General features: G+C 40.3%; 1 protein-coding gene and 1 long non-coding RNA gene across 7 annotated transcripts in view; one reads left to right on the top strand and one right to left on the bottom strand.

Moving 5' to 3' along the window:
* LOC309352658 overlaps positions 1-17,542 on the bottom strand; it is a 70,157-nt gene that overhangs the window by 45,760 nt on the left and 6,855 nt on the right. The gene's annotated exons all lie outside the window — the stretch shown is intronic.
* Positions 2,864-17,542, top strand: part of ZFYVE16 (zinc finger FYVE-type containing 16) — a 29,307-nt gene continuing 14,628 nt past the window's right edge. The window contains exons 1-8 of one of the 6 annotated variants that reach the window (XM_081881173.1): positions 2,864-3,031; positions 3,780-3,833; positions 6,367-6,475; positions 6,830-9,036; positions 13,511-13,607; positions 14,502-14,603; positions 16,044-16,165; positions 16,549-16,930. In XM_081881173.1, the coding sequence (XP_081737299.1) occupies positions 6,406-6,475; positions 6,830-9,036; positions 13,511-13,607; positions 14,502-14,603; positions 16,044-16,165; positions 16,549-16,930 (2,980 nt within the window). In that variant the 5' untranslated portion in view covers positions 2,864-3,031; positions 3,780-3,833; positions 6,367-6,405. Of the gene's footprint in view, positions 3,032-3,779; positions 3,834-4,598; positions 4,621-6,366; positions 6,476-6,829; positions 9,037-13,510; positions 13,608-14,501; positions 14,604-16,043; positions 16,166-16,548; positions 16,931-17,542 lie in introns of those variants that run through there. The other 5 variants (XM_081881175.1, XM_081881172.1, XM_081881174.1 and 2 more) reach the window with 5 other exon arrangements.

Here is a 17,542-nt window from a genome sequence, read left to right as displayed (position 1 = left end):
AATACTCTTCTTATCGCTGGCGAGTGTGAAAACTTACAGAGGATTTCTCAAAAAAAAAAAAAAAAAGCAGGTGTCTGCATAAATTACTTGTTGTATAATGAAAAGCGAATGGTGATACTCTCCCTTTCAGGGCCCATCTGCTGCAAACTGTGGTGCAACAACAGAAACAAAGGCCACGTTCTCACAAACAGGAGCAACCTGTTCCTCCACTTAATCAATTCAGGCTGGGGGGAGGGGGGGAGGGAGGGGCCCATAATAGCCCTTCTACTTAACTGTTCTGCAATGTTTCTAAGGAGGGACAGTCAGCCATATGCATCTGTAGTGGCACAGGATGCTGCCAGAATATTAGTATTTTGCAGAAGGGATTTAAGTGCAGACTTGGTTATCATTCAAAAATCGTAGAGTTGGAAGGGATCCTGGGAATCATCCAGTCCCCCTTGCAGTGCAGGAATGCCAACTAAATGACAGATGGCCACCTAACATCTTATTAAAAACCTCCAAGGAAGGAGAGTCCACCACCTCTTCTGGGAGTCTGTTTCCACTGCTAAACAGCTCTTACTGTCAGACAGTTCTTTGAACTCTCAAGTAGGGCAATTCGACTTCCTCCTAAATTATGTTGCATTTTTTTAAAAAAACAAACAAACCCCTGCTCTGCACAGTCCCAGTTGCCTTAGATAAGCACTCTAGTACTCTAAACCCCTAATTTTCAGCTCCTGTGTTTTATTACAATCTTCAGACTACATATGGCGTAACACCTTCAGTTTATCAATATATGTGGATTTGCACTTTTTACTGTACCCACTTAAAACATTTTTATTTAGGCAAGCCTATTCAAACGATGTGTTTTACTGTTTATTTTAATTATTTTAAAATGTTTTAAATTGTTTATATGTTTTATTTATAATTTTAATTTTTATTGTCTTTACAGCAATCAAACTATAATTTTTGTTAGAGAAATAAATTCAAATTATTAACATATATTTGCTGGCAATTAAAACTGATTATGACCTTGAAATACTGCACTGTGCATCTTAAAAACAAAATTAAGTTTTCTATTGCACATGAGTGTAACCTGCAAACAGATGGTTTCTTCATCGCCTGATGTTATTTTACCAAAAACCATTAAAAGCAAATAAATATTTTCACAAACTTTAACATAATTCTGACTATTAGATTAGATTATCAAGCCTGAAGGCTTAGGATGTGCTGCTGTAAACAAAAACAATTATTTGGGAGAAGTGATTAAGTAATTAGGCATGACTCCCTTTCAACACTTCAGTTATACAGAAATGCAAACAATTTAAAGCCGAATATTAATGAATTATATTTACACTCCCAAGCTGAGAGTTTGCCTAAATATTCTGTAATATTTTGGTATGTTGAAGAAGTAATATTTGCTGCAGTTTGTTCAGAACACAATGTATTTATTTAGAATTATGTTTCGCAGCACTGAACATGAGTGTCTGCTGGATTAGGCCGATGGCCCATCTAGTCCAGCATTCTGTTCTCAAAGTGGCCAACCAGATGCCTATGGGAAACCCACAAACAAGACCTGAGTGTAACAGCATTCTGCCCACTTGTGATTCTTACCACCTGCTACTACTGAGACATACTCCTCCCAAAAGTGGGTACAGAACATAGTCATCATGGCTAGTTGCTCTTGATAACCTTATTCTCTGTGCATTTGTCTAATCCTTTTTTTGTGGGAGCAAATTCCATAGTGCTATGTCCTAAATCTTCCAACATTCAGCTTAACTTGAGTGATCAAGGTAATTAATAGGGTGTGTCTTCAGCGTAGGAGGACAGCTGTGCAACAAAGATGCCAGGAATACCAATGTAAGGAGGAAGTACAATAAGCCCGCAACTTCCGTGCATTTAACTTGTGCACATTAAGCTTTATGCGTGTAACAAAAAATAAAAAGGGGGCGGGGTTCCAAGAAAAATAACTTTTGTCAATTCCAGCCACCATTGAACCCAATGTGTTTTAACTATGCATGGTTTTGGCTTTAGGCGTGGCAAGCCCCACCTAAGTTGCAAGCTTACTGTACCTCCTCAGCTTAGTGGCTGCCTCAGAAAAAACTCCACTCCTTAGCTATCAGGCTTATGCTGATATGAGGATAGTGATTATGTTGCTTATATGTTACAAGGAAATGATGCATTTTGAGTGACAGCTAATAAATGTAGTTATAAAACAAATATGTGTCTATAGCTCAGCAGCCACTTAAATAAAAGCCCAACTCTAATGTGCAGGGACGACTGTAGCTTTTGAGTGGTCAGCTACGTGTACTCTGCACATTCTCAAAGGCACCTTCCCCTTTAAAATAGCTCCATGCGATCCCGAGCCTCCAAAGGACCTTCAAAGCCTCACTTTCTGATCGCTCCTGCTTTTCTTAAGAGCTTGACGTTTCACCGCCGGATGGCAAAGTCCATTTAAAAGATTAAAAAGGATCACAATAGGGGAAGGCAAGGACCTTGAAGGGAGGACAGTAGACGGAGGAGTCCTGTACTGCTGCTTTAATTATAGTAACCTTCCCCAAATTTGGCATCCCTACATAAAAAAGAAGCCTATTCAAACGTTCTGCAAAACCAAGCGTCCTCTTCCCTTCTCCTTTTTCGGTGCAACTTTACCTCCCAAGCAGAGGAAATGCAAGCGGCTACTACCTCAATCCGGATGCCTAAGCACCACTTTTGACGCACCAACCCGCCGCCCGCCCGGGTCTGGGGAATCACCCGAACCTTTTGACTTGACCTCCGAAGCGCGGAGGGGGAGAGAAGAAAAACAGCCTAGCAACTGCGCAAGCGCACTTGGCTCCATCCCGGAGATTGGTAGCAAGAAGAGACTTGAGGGAAGGCGGAGAGAGAGAAAGAGGCAGAGCGCGAGGGCAGCGCATGCGCACGGAGACCTGAAGAAGAAAGAGAACAGTCCTCGGCCCCCCCCCCACTTTCTCGGGGAAAGACAAAAAAAAAGTCTGCGCGAAAGTCCCGCCGCGCTTCGCGGGGCTCGTATTAAGCTGGCGGGGGCGCCCATGAGGTGAGCGGGGTGTGTGTGTGTGTGTGTGGTGTTGTTGTTGCTTCCTGGTGTGGGGGCGTGCCTGCGCCGGGTTTCGGCCTCAGAAGAGGGTCGGGCGCCCAATTATTATTTTTTGTCCCTCAGATGTGGGGGGGGGGCCGCGCGCCTGTGGGCCTCCATTCCTCTCAGAGACACGGTTTGGGGTTCCGGTGTCATCTCTTCAAGCAATGCTCTGTCTGCTCGCCACCCCACAGATTTCCCCCTCTCCCTGTTTGGGGGCAGGAGCGAGGGGGGCTAAAGCGGCGGGTAGGAAAGACCCGCCTGCTCTATCGTCTTATAAAGGGAAGGATCGGCACCCCGGGGTGTCCTGCCCTCCCTCCCTGGCTGGGCGAGCGAGCGGGTTCCTCTCTCCTCCTGCAACCCTCTTCCTTGCTCGGCATCTTCACGTTTTGTCGCCTCTCAAAAGAGTTTCAGGCTCCACTTTCCGTCTGGCGCCTGGAGAGATTGGAAATCTCAACATCAAACACCCCCATGCTTTCTCCCCCCCCCCCTTCCCCGGTCTTGGTTGGAATAATCCCGTGCGATTATAATAAATCTCCAGAAGTTTTGTCCGCCCCGGGGTGCTTTTTATGGTTTGTGGAGCCACCGTAATAAACAATCCGGCGCAGGAGGTTGAATCTGGCTCAAGGTTGAAATGCCAATATAATGCAATAGAATTCGCATGTGACGGCTTGTGTGTGTTTTTCTTTCCCCGCTCCTATATGTGAAGGAAGATAATCATGTGAGAAGTCAAGCTGATATGACGACACCATAGCGAGCGAGGGTGGGTTTGTTGCACCAAAATCTCTGCTTTTCCGTGTGCAGGGACCTTCTCAGAGCACAAGCAAGTGAAGCCCCTGGGTGTCTCCCTAGCTTGTCTCTGCACTTGTCTCTGCACAAGAGTTAGGAACGTTTTCTTCCCAGTTCAAAAATGACTTGACTTCTTGCAACTAAGTCTACACGAGCTGCAGCATTTTTACCCTATGTTCTAGTTGACATGAGATCAGCAACAAGACAGAAATATTTAGAATGTTAATGATCTTTATGTGCTGTATACTTGACAATTTTGTCATAGGTTGCTTTAGGATTAGCTTTCTTATCAAGAATTTCAAAGTGCTTACCAAGTACTTGGTTTGCAAGTCATGGTTTGTCACATGATTTTTGAGTGATCAGATTGACAGTGTTTGTCCACAGCTTGTTTTTCATTACTCTTCACCTCTCAATGAACCATCTTAAAAGACTTTTTTGGGTTAGATACTGACTAATTATGTTATTGGGTTTTAAATTATAATTTCCATTTCCTGAAATTATATTGGTTTTTAAGTTCTATATAAAAAGTGTTAAAATTTTAAAGTAAGCTGGCTTGCCCCAAAATGATGCTGTGATATAATTCCATGTCCAAAGGAAATCCTTTCAGTAAAATGGGAAGGAAATTCTATATTTGATCAAGGCAGAGAGAGGGGAGAATCTTGTGACATCAGCAGTGACTCTTCACTGACCAGCTTTGGAGTCACATCCTAGTCACAGTGTCTACCAGTCTAAGGCTATTTTTGTCCCCAAGAATGATTAAAGTAAGTTGTAAATTCTTTGTAACTTAAAGCAATTTGACTATAGCATTTAACATTTATGCTGTTTTATATTTGTCAGTGTTGATGTTAAATATTTGAAAAGTTTTTACAATAACCAAAAGTAGTTGAACTGAAATATGTGATGGAGTGTACTTAGCGTGCCTTAAATGTTATATTCAAGCCACTTCATAGGTTTACTTGGAAATTATTTTTATTGGAATATCTATAAATATTGTAAATGAGGATGACTGATTATTTAGATTTTAAGGGAGGAAATTAGTTTTAACTTAAGAGCTTTGAGCATAAATATATGCTTCCTACAGAGTACCTGAAATAACTTGATTAACTTTGATTTTATTATATTTCATTATATCCATTCCAGTTGCCCAATTTGACTTGTACTCTTCTTATTCGTTATTCTGATTGCATCTAGGCTAGACTACTGTCATGTGCTGCATGGGGCCTGCTTTTGAAGAATGTTCAGCTGATCAGTTTGTAGCTGCCCCATTGCTTCTGAAAGGTCATGCAGTCTGAGTGTATAACACTGATTCTGCACCACCTTCACTGGCCGCAAGTGGGCTTCCAGGTCCAATTTAAAATACTTGTTGTTACCTGTAAGGTACTAGATGGCTTGGAACCAAGTTATCTTAAGGATGGTCTGCACATGTATAAGCCCACTCAGCCCTTGAGGTTGACCTGCTACTAAGGTCCCTTCACAAGAGGGAGGGGGCACAAAAGTTAGGGGCTCAGTCATGGTTCTGTTGTGGAACTTCCTCCCATGGGAAATACATTTGGCTGCCTCCTTGGCTGGTTTTAAACAGGATCTGTAGTCCTGGTGTTAACATCTGTTTTTATGGCAGTCTGTTTTTAATGTACTTTTAACCATTGGTGTTATTTTACAACTGACTTTGTAATGAATTGTTCTTATTTTATTTTATTTGAATTATTACCCATTTTATGATGACTTTATGCTGTAAAGTGCTTTGAAAGGCAGCGTAAAATATCTAAATGAAAAAATGTTACTAATTTATTTTTTGAAGCTATGCATTTCTAAAATGGAATTTTTAAAGAAAATCCCACATCACGGGAGTTGTACAATTCACAGTCAAAGGATTGTGTAAGTCTGAAATGCTTTGGATCAGGGATGCCAACTCCAGGGGCCGGAGCTCTTTTGGCCCTCCCCCAATGTTTGGGGGTTGAGGAAGCCAAGTGTGTCTTCCCTGGCCAGCTCATTCTCTTCCTGTTGTGGAAGCCTGCTGAGTGCTCCTCCCGAAACATCATGTGACATCGTCATAGCACACATGACACCCCCCCCCAGTCTTTGGCACAAGCTGGCACCTTTGCTTGGGATTGTGACTTTATGCAAGTTTTGTAATGGGGCTAGTCAGATACACCATGGTTAAGGAAGAGTGCTCAGTTCACCTATAATGCCAAGCCATATTTAAAACAAGTTTATAAGCAAAAAAACCCTCTGGCTTCAGATAATAGTTTGCTAGCAGTAAAAGCAAACCAAAACATAGTTAAGCTGCTGGACTCGCACAACTCTAAGCCACAGTTTAATAAATCATCGTTTTAATCAGGCCTTGGTTTCTTCTTTTTCAGCAGCCTAATTTGATAGAAGCATACCACCACCTTTTTACTGTTGCTATTTTAAAGAATTGGTAGTCAGAAATTTATTAAAATCTACTACAAATTGTTCAAGATCTACCAGTAGACCTGCCCTTGCTTAATTCAATGTATTCTACATAGGCGCAAGAGGAGAAAACTTTTACCAGATTCAGCCTTAGAATGGACAGTTACTTCAAAGCAGCAGTCTCAGACTTGGACAAGCTACTTGATGAATTTGAGCAGAATACTGGTTAGTTTTTACTTCATGCTTCTATTTTGTGTGAGAGAACAGCATGCTTAAAGTGGATTGTAATGAAGGACACCACCGGTGTATATGGTGCTTTACAGGGCCTCATTCACCATATTACTGTGTTCTTGCTCCCAAGGAGGTTGCAATCTAAAACAGACAATGGGGAGGTGTGGGGGGACAAAGGACAGGTAGAATGTGAGCCCAAAAAAAGCCTTTTATTAATATTTGTTTTTGATGCCATAGGAATGAGTGAGCGTGTGTGTGTGTGTGTGTGTGTGTGTGTGAGAGAGAGAGAGAGAGAGAGAGAGAGAGAGGGGTGTAATGAATTTCTAACAATTTTTATTTTAATTTCAGATGAACTTGAAAACAACAAAATTGTAAATCCACATGATTCCAAATCTCACTTTCTTTCTTCAGAATTAGATTACCAGCATCCAAAATTCCTGGGACCAAATGTGCAAGAAAATATTAGTAGTTGTACCACATCAACTGAGCTCTCATTGTCTAGTCAGACTACAAATGTAGCAAACTTTGAACTGAACACTGAACAGAATGAGAAAAATGTCACTGGGTTAGATCTTCTGTCTATGGTGGATGGTGGTTCTTCCGATAAAAATCAATCTTCTTGCCTTGGGCGATGTAGCATACCCGTCTGTGATCTTATCAGTGACACAGGTAACTTGAGCCATGTGAAAAGTAATTCGGAGTGTATTCAAAAGTTGCAGCCAGGTGACTTTCAGACCAATACAAGCTCTTTTACTGGTTTTGATTTATCATTGATAACAGCCACTGCTTGTAACTTGTCTGTTGATTATAGTGTGGATTCTGGCACACATCAACTGACTGATGAAGATACAACACTGTATAATAAGGAAGATGGCACAACCGAAAAACAGAGCCAAGTGATGCTAAAGACAGACAGCCTTTCTGAAGCAAATGTAGTGGAATCTGGTGGGGCTCAAGAAAAGACGGGAGCTTTGGATAACAATGAAGTAATTGATCAGGTAGAACAAACTACAGGCCTTGAGAGAGTATCAGCTTTAATAGCCCAACTAACACCAACTGTAGAAAGTTCCAAAGATGAGCTGCCTTGTGAGTTGTTAGTAGATGAGAATAGTGCAGAAAGTGAAACGATACATGGAGAAAGTGGCAAGCAAACTATTTCAAAAGAAGATAAGATTGAATCTGAAACCTCTAACCTGCCAAAGACACATGGGTTGAATAACACCAGCTTAATATTGCCTAAAGAAGAGACTTTATGTGCCTCCCCACTTCAAATTGATAATATGTTAGTATTGGATAAAACACCCACCCCTGTGGAAAATATCTCTAGTGCAGAAGAGGAAACCAGTGCAACTACAAACATAGTTTCAACATCGGAGGTCTCTGAAGATGTACAGACTTCATTGTCCTGTCTTCCACTTGCTGTTTCTATATGTGGGTCACTAGTTTCAGCTGATGACACAAGTGGAAAAACTGCTCAGAGTGAAGCAGCAGATGTCATTAGTGATGTAACTGTGCACACAGAAAAATATAACAATGGCCTTTCTAAAGAAGAATTGTTTCACAGAATAGAAGCTTCTGAACAAGATGGAAATCTAAACAAACCCATTCAGTGCTGCCTAGAGAAGCCTGCCTTTACAGATAGCGAGAATGTGGGTTTTGACAACATTACTAGTAAATGTGATCTTTTCCAATACCAAGACTCTGCTGCTACTTCAAGTTCTTCTTTGGTTACTGAAACATGCAGCAATGTTTTGCCCGCTGACATTGGTGATAGAGCTTCAATTGATCTAGCTATAGAAGAAGACATTATTGGAAGTGATATGCTCATTAGTGATGCTGAACTTGATGCCTTCTTAACTGAGCATTGTTCTGAAGTGAGCCATTCAAAGCCTCTGGAAGAAGATACTGATGATGGACTGTCAGAATCTGATGTGATTTATGATAACTTAATAGATGCAAGCAAACTGAATGTCAGAAGTGATACTTTACAAGTAGAAACAGAATTTAAGAAGAGGGAAGCTTCTGTCAATAACAATTGCATAGTTTCCAATTCTGAACCTAGATTGGGGATTCTGGTGGGAAAAGGAACACAGCCAGTTCAACAAGAGACTTCAGATCACATAAGTGAAACTGCAAGTGAAATTTCAGACCTTGCAAGCAGCCAACAGATGGTGCACAGTGGAGGTGCAAGGCCAAAACAGTTGCAAAACTTTTCACCAAAATCCAAACTCTCTTCTGAGCTTAGTAGTCCAAATAAACTTGAGAGTGAGCCCCAAGTGATAAATTCCACAATCTCAAATACCTCTCTCTCAGATACTAAAACCTGTTCTGAGTCAAACTTCAGATTTAATAATGCTGACACACAAAGCTGCTTGGAAAACAAAGGTAGTGTCTCACCTGTGATCTCGGAACCTGCTCAAGTAGTAGAACAAGCTGTAGTCCCAGGGGACAAGCAGCCATCCTGGGTTCCTGATTCAGAAGCACCAAACTGCATGAATTGTCAAGCCAAGTTCACATTTACAAAAAGAAGACACCATTGCCGTGCTTGTGGGAAAGTAAGTAATCTAAACCCATTTTTAAATATCTATCCTAGTCCATATGTCTGCTCATCATAGAAGTTAGAAATAAGTATTTATCCTTCTAGGTTAGCATTTGCTTTTATTAACACCATTCCCATCCTTCCCCTCCCCCAAAACTGGCTTAGTTGGGATGGAAACAGGCACTATTAAGTGCTATCACCCTAAAGTTTTAGTAATTGAAAATGCAGTCAAACAGGCTTCAGATCCTGGTAACTGAACAAATAATATATAGAAGGAAAGAAAGACACAATCTGTATTCTAGATAATCATTAAGGTTTGCACACAATCTTTAGTTTGCAAGTAAAAGTGGAAAATGTTGATCAAAAGCAGCATATAAATGTCCCAGTACTTGCTACCCAGTGCAGTCTTGAAAATCCAGCCTGTGCTGGGGAGAGAGAAAACTATGTTATCTGAGCACAGCTTGCCCTGCCATATATTAAAAGCTAAATGCGGGGGGAGACCATAGACTGGTAGAAACATAAGAAGGTCCCTGCTGGATATGGCCAAATGCCCCATCTGGTCCAACACACTGTTCTCATAGTGGCCAACCAGTGGTCTGGTATCCAAGATTCTGTAGGATGTCGTCTCTTATGTAATCTTTGACCACCACCTCCAGTACTCCCTTCAATATCCTTCCTATAAAGTTTGCATCCATAGATGAGTGCCTCAATGGTTGTTTTCATTCCACCAAGTTTCTGTTATACCCACTATATCTGTCCTCTCAAACCAATCACTCCAACTCACCCATCTTGGACCCAAGGCCTTGAGCATTACTAGAAAAACAGTTTCTGTCCCAACATTATCTGTGGTACTTGCATTTTAGTCTGTGTTGCTTTGTGCTCTCTGAATTGCTGTTATGTGCCCCATAACTCTTGATGCCTAGTTCTATACTCCTCCATTTAAATGATAATAAACCTTTTCACCTTCATTCTGGGGGAAGGTTTGTTCCAAATGCGACCCTCCTTGGATCCTGTAAGTTTCACCCCACAATCAGTTTGAAAATTGTTCATGATTTTAACAGCTTGGTTGCATCCTGGTTAAGTGGAGCCCATCCAGGTTTGATTTTTCCCAAAGGTTCCCTACTGTTTAATAAATCTAAACCCCTTCTCCTGACACTACTATCTCATTCATGCATTGAGCTTACACAACTGTTCCTATCTAGCTGCCCCTGTGTGTGGCACAGGTATTCTTTCAGATAAAACTACTTTGAAGGTCCTGGCTTTCAACATTCTATCTAGCAACCTCGATTTTGCTTCCAGGACCTTCCAACTACATTTCCCCATGTCACTGGTGCTAGCATGCAGTACTACTGCTCACCTCTCCCCAGCACTATATAGCAGGCTGACTAGATTACAAATTGCATCTACACACCCTTTGCTATGTTCTTAATGATTGCATCACCCAGATCCAAAATCCTTCTCACCCCAGCCCTTCAGGATGAGTGTGCTCAGCACAAGAATATACCTTTTTTAAAAGTAATCCCCATTCATTCTTGGCCTGGCTTTTGAAAGTTGGATGAAAATAGAGCTGAGCTCTCAAAATGAAGCGTGACCAAGCCCATTGACAGATTTTCCCAGAGTTAAGAAATCCTATCTTCTGACTACAGATGTATGAAATACGTTGTAGTATTTTATAATGACTAGGCACTATGAACTTGCTCAAGGCAATTCATTATCTTTGAAAATATATTTGGAAGTTGATCTAGGCAGGTTTTGGTTCAAGATAAGCTCTGTACAATCTGATCTCTTTTCCTAGACCAGAACATAAAAGAGATTTCTCCCCCCCCCCCAAAAAAATGTATCTTCCATTCCTTCCCCTCCCCATGGGCTGAGTGGCAAATTTGAAGCTATTCCACTTTATACTTTACAGCAGCACCTCTGTAGTCAGATGCAAATAATGGATGGCTCACTATATGGGTTGAGTATGGATTTGATTCTAGGTAACTTGTTCATAGTATAGCATTTCTCTTGGTGCACTACAGTGATTCAGAATTGTTCAGAGATCAGAGTAAGGTAATTCATGCTTCAGTTTTTGTTTGTTCCTGAGTTGGGCATAAATAGATTCTACACAAATGTAAGGTTTGTTGTTGTGGTTTTTTTAAAAAAACCTCTCCACTAGATGTCAGTGTTGTGCTATAGAGTTAATTTACAGTATTATGTTTTTTTTTTTTAAGATAATTTTTATTAGTTTCCAAAACATAAAACAGAAAACAAGAAAAGAAAAGAAAAACACAGAGAAATAAATAAAATGTGACTTCCCCATACCTCCCCTTCACTGCATCCTTGTTTTGCAATTTTTTAGCAACCCTTCAGTCAATTTTTTCATTTAACTTTTTTGGATTTTCTCAACTTAAACGATTACAGCTGTAATTCTCTGTTTCTTACCCCTTGACATCTTAACAGTTCAAAATTTTTACAACAGTTCTTAAGATATACTTTAAATTTTTTCCAATCCTCCTCCACTGCCTCCTTCCTCTGGTCTCGGATTCTGCCGGTCATCTCTGCCAGTCCCATAAATTCGGTCACCTTCATCTGCCATTCTTCCAGAGTGGGTAGTTCTTGCATCTTCCAATACTTTGCCAAAAGAATTCTTGCTGCTGTAGTTGCATACATAAAGAATATTCTATCCTTCTTTGGTACCAATTGGCCGACCATGCCCAAGAGGAAAGCCTCTGGTTTTTTTTACAAATGTCCACTTAAGGACTTTCTTAATTTCATTATAGATCATTTCCCAGTAGGCCTTGATCTTTGGGCAGGTCCACCAAAGGTGATAGAAGGTTCCTTCAGACTCATTACATTTCCAACAATTGTTATTGGGCAAATGGTAGATCTTTGCAAGCTTGACTGGGGTCATGTACCACCTATAGATCATTTTCATTATGTTTTCTTTCAAGGCACTACATGCCGTAAATTTAATACCGGTGGTCCATAACTGTTCCCAGTCAGCAAACATAATATCATGACCAATATCTTGTGCCCATTTAATCATAGCTGATTTCACCGTTTCATCCTGAGTGTTCCATTTCAGCAACAAGTTATACATTCTAGACAAATTCTTAGTATTGGGTTCTAACAGTTCTGTTTCTAACTTCGACCTCTCCTTCTGGAATCCTACCTTCCTGTCTAGCTTAAATACTTCATTTATCTGATGGTAATGTAACCAATCTCGAACTTTATGTTTCAGCTTATCATAACTCTTAAGTTTGAACTTTTCACCATCTTGTTCTAAAATTTCACAATATTTTGGCCAGTTGGTGTCCATATTAAGCCTTTTCACTGCCTTGGCTTCCATTGGTGACAACCACCTGGGGGTTTTACTTCCCAACAAATCTTTATATCGAATCCAAACATTATACAATGCCTTCCTGACAATATGATTTTTGAAGCCCTTATGAACCTTTACCTTGTCATACCATAAATACGCATGCCAACCAAAGTTATTGTCATACCCTTCCAGATCCAAAATGTCTGTGTCCTCAAGAAGTAGCCATTGCTTCAGCCAGCAGAAAGCTGCTGCTTCATAATAGAGTTTTAAGTCTGGCAGGGCAAACCCCCCTCTATCTTTCGCATCTGTTAAAATCTTAAACTTTATTCTGGGCTTTTTGCCCTGCCAGACAAATTTGGAGATATCTTTCTGCCACCTCTTGAAACACTCCATCCTGTCCAAAATCTGTAGTGTCTGAAATAAAAACAACATCCTCGGCAATACGTTCATGTTGATAACAGCAATTCGGCCTAACAAGGAAAGTCTCAGCCTAGACCATATATCTAGATCTTTCTTCACTTCTGTCCAACATTTTTCATAGTTATCTTTAAATAGGTTAACATTCTTAGATGTTAGATTCACCCCCAGGTATTTCACTTTTTTCGTTATTTCCAAACCAGTTTCACTCTGAAATCTATCTTTTTCTTTCATTTAATTTACAGTATTATGATCTATGTAGGGGACATGGGTTAAACCACAGAGCCTAGGACTTGCCGATCAGAAGGTTGGCGGTTTGAATCCCCACAACGGGGTGAGCCCCCGTTGCTCGGTCCCAGCTCCTGAAACCTAGCAGTTCGAAAGCATGTCAAAGTGCAAGTAGATAAATAAGTACCGCTCTGGTGGGAAGGTAAATGGTGTTTCCATGCGCTGCTCTGGTTTTACCAGAAGCGGCTTAGTCATGCTTGCCACATGACCCAGAAGCTGTATGCCGGCTCCCTCAGCCAGTAAAGCGAGATGAGCGCCGCAACCCCAGAGTCGTCCGCAACTGGACCTAACGGTCAGGGGTCCCTTTACCTTTATGTTGCAAAAACTGCACTTTGGAAAGACAGGTACTAAAACTGCAAAATAAGATTGTTCATATAGTATTAATTCCCCCACCCATTTGTGTCTTTGTCTAATTAGTAATATGTTATTTTAACTATTTTTTTAGATTCATCATATTAATATAGCTGCTGTTCTAATCTAGGTTTTTTGTACAGCCTGTTGTAATCGGAAATGCAAACTTCAGTATCTGGATAAAGAAGCAAGAGTCTGCATAAGCTGCTATGAGTCCATTAACAAAGGTAAAAATGATTTAATAAAATTAGGAGGAAGAAAAAAGGTAACTGGAATAACTCATGAGTATTGAAACAGTCTTCCCAATAGGAACAATATTTCTATTATAAATTATGCTCAGAAACATTTGTAATATATCTGAACACTGCATAGGATGAAGTTAACAGGAGTTGCATTCATATGTTATATTTAGAAATTTTTAAAAGAAATAATTTTTAAGAGTGATTAATATATTGGTCATACTGCCTCTTAGAACATAAGAATAATTATGCTTGATGAGGCAATTATCTATCTGGTTTGGTATTGTGACAATGGCCAACCAAGTGTCCTATGGAATTTCCCAAGAAGGAAATTCTGTTGCTTTTTTCTGGCTGCTGATAGTTGGAGAGAGAATGAGTCTGTATACATTTTCTTTGCTTCCCTATTTACCCCCCCGCAGCCTCATAGATTGCTGTGAAAATTAACCTACACCTACCTGATACTGATACTGATGCCCTTGCCTTTGCTTTCTATAGCAGTTTTGCACTGTATTGCCTAGTCTGCATAGGTCTCGTTCTTGTGCTCTGTAGGCCTTACTGGAATGATCTATGCAATTTAACATGTTGGGCTGTACACAGAGACATCCCTATGCAAATATTTGAGTATAAGATACCAACATCAAGAAGGGTAGTATGATACAGATAAATTCCTATGCGTAGTGAGGAAATAACCTGTATAGAACTACTGACTGTGTTTTTCAAATCCAGTAAATGTTGCCGTCCTAGTTAAAATGAAACTGGGTGTGATCCTAAACTCAGTTGGGGTATCTCTCAGGACCCCTCAACCCTGTGTGTGAGAAAAAGGGAGAAAGGAGAAATATCCTACATTTGTGACATTTAAACTTTTTAAATTTTGTTTGTTAGCACAGGCACTAGAAAGGATGATGAGTCCAACGGGTCTTGTGCCCAATTCTGGTACCTCTGAATATTCAACTGTTTCACCTCTGCAGGAAGCACAGACAACCGGTACACCTAATTTTCCTTCTGTTTCATTACCCACGTCTGTATTTAAACAGCCAAATGGTGATGGTAACCTGAAGGACTAAATTTACTATCGGGGCCTCTCTAGACAATTATAGGATAGCACAACAAACTTGCAGCTGATGTTCACTTGTGTGGGATATGCATACTCTGTTTGGGTTTGGTTTTCAACACTCAAACCATGATATGTTTGGGGGTGAGGGACAGGGAGCAGGAAATGAAATTTCTTGCTAGCAGTGTTGCTGCAATTTGAAGTGATGTCAGCAAAGTGGTGACTGATAAAGAGTGAACCATGCTATGTTTTAACCTCAACTTGCAGAGGAGAGAATTTTTATTTTGAGGCAAAAATGTCAATAAGCCCCTTGTTGGATTATCTCACATCTTTAACACAATGTCTCCAGACTTTGCCTTGAGACATAACCTGGAAAAGGTGAAGAGAGCTCCTCTAGGCTAGTCTTGAGACAAGTCTTCCATGCAAGCCTCTTTATTTGCACACCTGTGTACATCTTTTTCTAGATAGTTTTGTGCATCAATAGTTAAATTTACTAACTGCAGAAACCTCATGTCTTGGTATATTTGTGTTGAGATATACAACTGTTCATCTCATCTTTTCTTCTTCTTCATAATCGTAATCATAATCACCAGAATAAAATGAAAACCTTGAAGGCACAAAAATCTCACTCAACCCACCTCACTAAAAAATAAGCAAGGAAGATGCCACATATATACCTAACATCCTCCAAATTAAGTGTCAAATGCCTGGGTAAAAATAAACCTTCCTTCTTGACAGCTAAAGTAGATAAAGATGGTGCCAGGCATGCCTCTCTGGGGAGATAATTCCACAAGCGGGAAACCATTACTGAAACAGCCAGTACTTGTGTTCCTCCACTCCATGCCTCCCTTGGAGTAGACATACGGAGAAGGACTTCAGATGACAATTGCAGAGTCTGGCTTGCTTCGTGTGGGGAGAGGAAGTCCTTGAGATACTGGCTGAAAACCAACATCTTGAATTGAGCCCATAAACTAATTGGTAGCCAATGCAGTCATGGTAGCATTGGTTTTATATGTTCAGACTGCCTCATGGGAGGCACTTTGTGCTACTGAGGCCACTTGAGCCTCGCCTCAAATGACAGTAATGGATCCAGAAATACCCACAAGCTACACACCTCCTTCAGAGTGTGACCCTACCCAGAACAGGCCAGTTCCCATCCAACTGTTCTAGGAAACTGCCCACTAACAGTGCCTCAGTCTTACCTGGATAAAGCTTCAGTTTATTGACTTTCATTAAGTCTCCATTCCATTATTGAGGGAAGACATTGATTGCTATGTGTTGTAGTAATGATTCTAAGTGGACTGCTTGGAAGTGTTAGGTTTTGTTTTATAAAAAATAAGCAAGGGATCCTCATTTATTTCTCTTCCTTTTAGGGTTGTGCCCTAAAGAACAGAAAAGAGTTTGGTTTGCAGATGGTATTTTGCCCAATGGGGAAGTTGCTGACACAACAAAATTGTCATCTGGAGTCAGAAGATCCCCACAGGAACCATATCCCGTAAGCCACAATTTATCATAAATTGTTCCTATGTGTTCTTAAAAATAAGAAGTGGACATTTCCCATCCAGGGTTCTGCATGTTAGAATACCCTTCCCTCTGCCATATATGAAGCATCATCCGTCAATTGCTTCAAATGTCTGTAAGAAAAATGAACCCTGTTATTACTGAATTTCTGTTTTATTATACTGTTTTACTGATTTTCATGATGATTCTCTGTTTTATAACATTTTTATTGTGTTTAAAAATAGGTGATATATTATTTTATTGCTAAATGGCTATGTAACAATGCTCTTTTAGTTTTTTATGTTTGAAATGCTTGTACAGATTTCACATTGTTGAATTAAGTGAATGTTAGATCTAATTGAATAACTTTTTTCATAGGTTGAAAGTTCAACAAATGACACTGTTTGTGCAACTGATATAAAACCAAAGGATGAAATGCATATTGCTGGACAAACTGAGAACTTCGGTTCTCCTCCTCCTTTTGTTCCAGAAGAAGATATTTTGTCCCCCGTAGGACAACCTGAGTTGTCATGTAATTCTGACTGTCTGATTCCTGCTATTGCTGAATTCCCCACTATTGTTGAACCAGTAAAGCATCCTGTTCCTGCCACAACAAATGAAGCTAGTGATGTAACTCTTAGTCCATTAGATTACAGGATGCTTTGTGGTGTTGAAAACTGTGTTAGCAAGGAGATCAGCCTTATTCCTGAGGATAATGGGTTGCCTCCTCTTCTGCTTGCAAGAGGAGAAAAAGGAGAAGGTGAGTTTCCTCTTCCCAAGTAGTTTTCCTGGGAAACGTGTGTTTTCTAAAAATGGGAATGTTTCTCAGTGTAATGTGCTACGTTGCATTGATTTTGCAATTTAAATGTGTATAATGATATTGAGAATCATAAGATATTAATAAAATCAATTAAAAGGTAAATGTATAACATTGAAATTAAAATATAAAGAAATAATAATAGTGGCACATAATGATCTGGCTTAGTGAGAATGTGGAAAAGGTGGGGCTTTCTGGAGAGGAGATTGTAGCTGCTTTGCTCCTCCTCTGTTCTGCTGTTGTGCTGAGCTAAATCATGGTTTAGCTTAGCATGTCATCAGAACTGGGGCTTGTTGCTTAGCTCTCCAGACAAATCATGAACTATAAATCATGGGACAAACTTTAGTCTGCAGCTCATTTTACTGGAGAAAGCTAAGCCACAAGCCCAGACTAAGACAAACCATGGCTTCTCACAACGCAGCTGCAGGATGAATGGGGAGAAATAGAGAGTCTGCAATCTCTTCTCTGGGAGCTTGCATGGCAGCTTGTTTACAATAAGCCATGGTCTGTCTTGGCATTATGTGCTGACTGTGCCATCAAATCCAGATATGCTCA

This window comes from Podarcis erhardii (genome assembly GCF_964252035.2).
Source record: "Podarcis erhardii genome assembly, chromosome: 11".
NCBI lineage: Eukaryota > Metazoa > Chordata > Lepidosauria > Squamata > Lacertidae > Podarcis > Podarcis erhardii.
This window is presented reverse-complemented; position numbering and strand designations above follow the sequence as displayed.